Source organism: Limanda limanda, chromosome 13 (assembly GCF_963576545.1).
Source record: "Limanda limanda chromosome 13, fLimLim1.1, whole genome shotgun sequence".
NCBI lineage: Eukaryota > Metazoa > Chordata > Actinopteri > Pleuronectiformes > Pleuronectidae > Limanda > Limanda limanda.
The window spans coordinates 20,357,728-20,364,206 of NC_083648.1; the positions used below are offsets into that span (position 1 = coordinate 20,357,728).

The 6,479-nt window shown below is 37.0% G+C and overlaps 1 protein-coding gene across 2 annotated transcripts in view; it reads right to left on the reverse strand.

The window, feature by feature from the left end:
* The window catches only part of LOC133017886 (sodium channel protein type 4 subunit alpha B-like), a 34,969-nt gene extending 28,809 nt beyond the window's left edge, over positions 1 to 6,160 (reverse strand). For both annotated transcript variants that reach the window (XM_061084130.1, XM_061084129.1), the window contains exons 1-5: positions 5,894 to 6,160; positions 4,529 to 4,647; positions 3,403 to 3,492; positions 1,728 to 1,856; positions 44 to 135 (exon numbers count right to left, since the gene is read on the reverse strand). In XM_061084130.1, the coding sequence (XP_060940113.1) occupies positions 44 to 135; positions 1,728 to 1,856; positions 3,403 to 3,492; positions 4,529 to 4,647; positions 5,894 to 6,160 (697 nt within the window). The remainder of the gene's footprint in view (positions 1 to 43; positions 136 to 1,727; positions 1,857 to 3,402; positions 3,493 to 4,528; positions 4,648 to 5,893) is intronic.
* Positions 6,161 to 6,479: the final 319 nt, after the last annotated feature.

Here is a 6,479-nt window from a genome sequence, read left to right on the forward strand (position 1 = left end):
ACGGACACAGGAACATGGAGGGTTAATGTGATGGGCATCTTACCTGGGATAACTGAGATGGTTTTCAAAGCTCGTAGAACTCTGAAGGTTCTCAATGCAGAGACGTTTCCAAGATCTACAAATTCTGTCACATATCTGTAAATTTGTTTGAACAGTAAGAGGATTAAATAAAGAAGGTCTTCTATATGACCAGCAGCAACACCAGCATAACAACATATCTTTAAAACACTTCATCATATCTTCATCAATACATTTCAATCAAATAAATAAAGCCTATTTTCCAATGATCAAATAACCTATTAACATCCAGTATTATCTGGCTTTTGTCTGCAATGGGAATGGATACAATCTGTATTCAGTCCAGGGTCAAAAGATAACAGTAGACACAGGTTTGTATCCGATCAGCGGTGATGGAAATGTGACACACAGGTGAATATGCTACATTGGCAAGACAACAAGGTAAGAGAGAACATCAGTTGTTGGTGCGCTCGTGATGTCAAACAAAACCCACAAAGGGGAAAAAACGTAAACGTAAACTCATCTCCTGGTAATGGAAAAAGAGTCAATCACCCATTTTACCCAGTTTACTTCTTAATAATCTGGGTATCATTTTTGATTTAAAAGAGGTTAAAGTCTTGGTTTCAATCAATCATTGACTTACATATATACACAAATAATGTAAAGATCTTATAGAATGAGTTGGTGGCTTTAAATAAATCTACACCAACTAATCTTCCATGTTTTTCTCGACACTGAGGGTAAAAGCAACAAGCTGTAAATAGTACACTGACACATTATTTGATGAGGCTAACAGTGGCCTATTAATATATCCAGAACATTAGTACTTAGTTGCTATTATGTCTCTATCCACCTGGCAAATGTTCTTGACAAAGATCAATATTCACTCTTCTTTTAGCTCAGTTTTTTTGTAACGCTTAATTCACCAAAAAGGTTCTTTGTTTGTCTGACTTTTGTTTGGTACAAGGGACAAAGTGAAAATGTCTTAATTTAATGTGCTTTTGCCAAATAGTAGATAACGGCTGTGGTTGGAAACAATGCTACTCGTGTCGTAAGAGGGTTATTAGTTGATAACTATAATAACCTAACAACTTTTTACACATGCATGTAGTTGTGAGATCCATTGTTAAGATAAAAACATTGTTTATAGTATCATTGAGAGTTCAAACAGCACAGTAGTGCTATTAACTTTTATTAACATGTGCTCTGAATCTATGAGAGGAGATGACAGAGGAATTAGCTGAATGAACCATAATTAATCAAAAACAGATTAATCACTTCAGGTAGTGACAGCTTTCAGAGAATAACCAGTACAAGTGATTTTGTCTCCCTGTTTCTAAACAAAGCAAACGTCCTATCAGGATGATTGGTCTCAGACAATGCAGCAGCATGGAGAGGTCACCTGTCTAATCGTCTACCTGCATCATGGGATCATGGCACACTTACCTACGACCCCCACAATAGGCTTATCGCTCATGGTGTTTCAAATCAGCACTCAGGATGACTGACTGACTACGGTCACTTTGACATTACTAAAAAACACTGAAAGATGGGACAGGTTTTGGTTCTGCATAATATTACAGCACAAAAACTATCCCACAAAACATGACTTTTTAAATTAGATTTCCCTCATCTGCACAATGTAGCCACAGCTAATGGAAAATAAATGTCAGATGAGATTAACAATCAGTTATGACATTGTTACTTACGCCATGAGAATGACGCTGAAGTCCAGCCAGTTCCATGGGTCTCTCAAGAAGGTAAACGGCAACAAGCAGAATCCTCTAGCCAATATCTTTATCCCTGACTCAAAGGTGTAAATGGCAGTGAACGTATACCTAGAGAATATTCATGGAGGAGGAAGCAAATCAAAGTTAACACTCAGTACAACGATGCACAGATTTGAGCATTCAAATAAACCACAACATAACATACTATGAGAAATTAAACTGAATTGACAATGGAAGACAAACACTATCAACTCAAAATTCATTGGATAATACAAATGATTTGTAGGATTGAATAACTGAGAAGTATCGCTGACTGTGCATGACATAAATGTTCAAGGTTAAAAACAGTTTGTCATAAAAAACTAGAGCCCGACTCATTTATCGGCCAAATCGATCATTTCACAGACATTTCAATGATGAAGTTCGGCAAATCATAGACGTTTCTGAAATTGCAATTTTGACTTATCTGGCCAATATCTGTTTTACATATGAGATCAATTTAATCTACCTTTGTGTAATTCTTAAGATGTTTTCTAACCACACCATAAGAAAGGATGGAGAAAGCATCTTTAGAGGAGACATGACTCAGCCTTTAGTGTTCTTTGTGTCAAAAAGGAAAATTATGCCTGAATTTCAGCTGGGACAGGTCACTTTGTATTAGGCTTAAAAAAAAAACTGCATGCAAATGCATTTCAGGCTCAATATTACCAATCTGTAAAAAGCATTACGACAGAACAGAGAGCTGAATAAGAATGTATAGTTATTTATATAAAGTTTATGGTTCAACTGCAAAATACCAAAACTTAATTACATTTCTTATCTTTAGCATAAGCTCTCAGAAAAAACAACATATTAGTCAGACTATATAAATAATATTATAACCTAAAAAATATATATACTAGTTAAAATTCAGCTTTGCACGGCAAAAAGGACATGGTGAAGACTCCAGTGATTCATTCATATACCAAAACATAGAGTATGAACTGATTTGTGCTTGTTTACAGTTTCTTTCTCAGGTATAGTAAAAATATAAATCTGTCAGTAACCAGTTTGCTCTGAAGGTAAAGAAATCTGCTGAGTATGACCTCTACTGCTCAAAATGAACATTGTATAACTTGTTTATTCAATCTGAATTGTATATACTATAACTGATGTGAAAGACCATTTATGGTTTTATGGGGGTTTATATGCGGCAGTATTTCTTTATCTATATCAGGAACTTCCTGTAGTCTTTGCTGGTTGGTAACCTCATGGTGACCTTCAGACAGAACAGGGCGAGCTCTTTTCACATTTTGAGCTAAACTAACGCTGCGTTGATGCAAAAATTAAAAGAAAGAAACAATCTTTGTGAGTGCAGATAGCATGCTATGCTACATGCTATACATTCCTCTGACCCACTGATGATGGTGACGATGAGTTGCACCTTCCACATCATGCAAAGCACAATATTCCTGGAGACTTTTCACAGGTCAGTCCACATTTCATGCTTTTGTTTGGGGGCTACAGGAAATATTACATGCTTCATCTTACTTACATGTGAACTGATTCTTCAGTCATCGCTGTTAAAGCAACAAATCCCAGCAAAGCTCGACATTAGAACACGTATCACAGTTTCTGTCCCACACTCACAGCAGACTTTACTGTATGTACTTACTCTAGGTGCTTGGTCCATGGTGCCGGGTCGGACATGGCCATGAAGCAACAGTTGGTCAGTATAGTGAACATTATGAACAGGCTAAACAATGTGGAGGAGAAGTTAAGGAAAGTTTACAAAAAAAAATCATTTACAGTCAGTCACTAAAAAACATGTGTAACTGTCACCAACACAGTAACACAATCACAATGTTTGCCATAATCCTATGACACACATCCATTAGGATATACTTTGCGTGCCAATGGCATTATAACGACAGGACAAGCAGATTATAGAAAATGATATCATTCTCTCCTATGGATAAATAAAACCATAAAAAACAGCCAACTTTAAAACATATATGTTCTTTTGAATCTGGAGAAATAACTGGAAATTAATAAGAATAATCAAATTGTCCTTCATAAACTAAATTCCGCAATGTGAATTTTATTGCAAAACGATTATACAGTTTTGATATTTGGACTCTTAGACTATTTAATTGCAACTTTTAGTTATTTATATTATGTTTAAGAGAATAATTAACAGATCATTTGATCAATTGGTGCTGTTTAATCTATGACATTGCATGAGATGCAGAGGAAAGACCTCCCCCTGCATGTAAAGTGCAAATCAGCTATCTGGAAACTAATAGGCAGCAGTCACATGCCGTGAAATCGCCTTGCTCTTATTTCATTTCAGAGATTAAAAGAGGGATATGAGAGGATTTGTTTTGTGAAGCCAGAGATGACCAATACAAAGCTGTTTCCAAAATGGGACTATGGAAAAATCCAATAGAAATCTAGCGGGGGGAATCAGTAAATATTAGAAATTGGCTTATGTGCCAGTTTGAGATGCAAAGAGGTGTGTTAGGAGAATTAACTAGGACATTCAATTTATATTTTGGTGGACATTTTTCACAGGATTTTGTTCTGGAAAGACTGACAGATTATTATAATTAAATATATTAATTTTATTTATATGTCAGTCATTTTACCCAAAGAAGATGTTGACCCATTATTGCTACATTTCAAATTTGATTTTACATCACCCTTAAAAACACAAACTAACTCACAAATGTAGAAGTAACCAACCATGGTTATTTTAAATGGCTGTGGCATCAATAAACATAAGCAAGGCAAAAGGATATGAATGGACCAAAATTTTCATGGCAATCGATCTGATGAAGTGAAATGGAGTAAATATGTAAACTGCAGACGTGGCACTGAATCTGAAGATGACCTTCCCTTTGTTAACTACTATAAAAGTCTGAAAAAGAGAGAGAAACAAACAGAAATCATTCATCGGAAAAACATGTTTCAATATTTGTGTTTACAATTTGTACATAAAATAAATTATAACAGGACCTGTAAAATTATAGATATATTTTTCCAAAACCAATAGTCCAATCACAGGAACATTTGTGTTACATCTGCAGAGAAACTCGACAGCAGCTAAGAGCAGCAGTTTGGCCTTTTTCTTTACCCAGCAGCCAGGATTTTATAGCTTCTGTGTTGAGACTGCATCTTTGTCTACCATCTGTGTTGCCTTCCACCATAAGCACTTCTGCTCCCAAGAAAGCGGCGAGCACCGATACACGCACAGCCCGCGAGGCCAGTTGAGTTAATGGAGGCAACTCCAAGCAAGCTGAACCTCTCCCCAACAGATGTGACATTTATTTAAATATTTTTTCTTCTTTGGATAATCCTCCCATCCAGCAGCGCATCACATGCCAAAACAAAGAGACCCTGAGAATGACTGCCACGACCTTTTTCATCTCTCCATAAGCGGCCCATTAATGGGTAGCAGCCTGATCTACCAACTCTGCAAATCAAAACTTGCTAATCCTATTTCTGCATCCACAAGAGATCTAAAGAGATGCAGTCACTGCTGCGCCTCAGCAAGCTGCTCTAAAACACCACTCCAGTGAAAACATCGCTACCATATCATGTTTACAAGTACAGATGAGAGTTGTATTTATCATTTAATATACAGCTCGTCCAAATCCGTGGTATGTTTAGAACGAGAAAGAACAGCGCTTTACGCAAGAGCATCACAGTTAATATCAATTTTAATTGTCGATGTCACGAATTGAGTAAAACAACTTTTCTTTAACTTCTGGTTCTTTTTGGTTGAAAAGATGAATGTGAGAATTTCACTAACCCTAACCCAGAAAGTTTCAAGAAAAGTACCCTGAGACTATAATGTTGTCTTTAATTGTATAATGACAACTTGAATTTATATAGTGCCTTTCAAGCTACCAAAGATCACTTTATAAAGTTAGGGGGGGAAATGGCCGCTTTGTCATAATTGATTTTAAATTTGTAACTTGTTTCATGGTGTAGAAAAAAGAAAGATATACTAATAGACACACATAACATAGTGGTTAGTTATTGTCCTGATATAACAACTTGTACAAATGTATATATATGTATTGTATGTGAATACAACTATAAACCCATCCATGGTAAGACATGTGTAGCTACTACTCGATCACATAGACGGAGACTCTCACCCTCTGGTTCTTGTAGTAAAACGGATCAATGTCTTCCAGTGGCATCCCGATAAGTTTTGGAGGGATTTCACCGAAGATGCGAGGCAGCTGCTTGCCTGCCTCCAGGTCGGGCCTGGGTTTGAGTGGCTCTGCGTTCCTGTGAGCCTCCTGGCAAACCTTGGTGTTCCTGGCCTGCTCCGCTGCAATCCGCTGCTCCATGGCAGCCAAGGATTCGCGAGTGAACCGCCGCAAGCCATCAGGACCCGTTGGTAACAGCATGGCTGCCATCTTTTCATCCTGATTCTCCTGTACTATAATTTATTTACAGCTACAGGAGCAAAGACATGGGAAAATGACAGAGGAAAGGAGGTGTGAGAAAAATAGATATCTATTTCACAGCAATGAAAATGTTGTGCTCATTCATCTATTATGCTGCATACATACAAACTTGAAGTTAGCACTTTGGAGGTTTGAAAATATGGCTCATGTTCTCTATTTCAAATATTGTGTAGTTGCAATATCAAAAGTCAAAACCTGGATTTTCTTATTGTAAGATGGGGCCGCAGGACAAGATATGAATTCTTCACCCTTCCCACTGACCACTAGA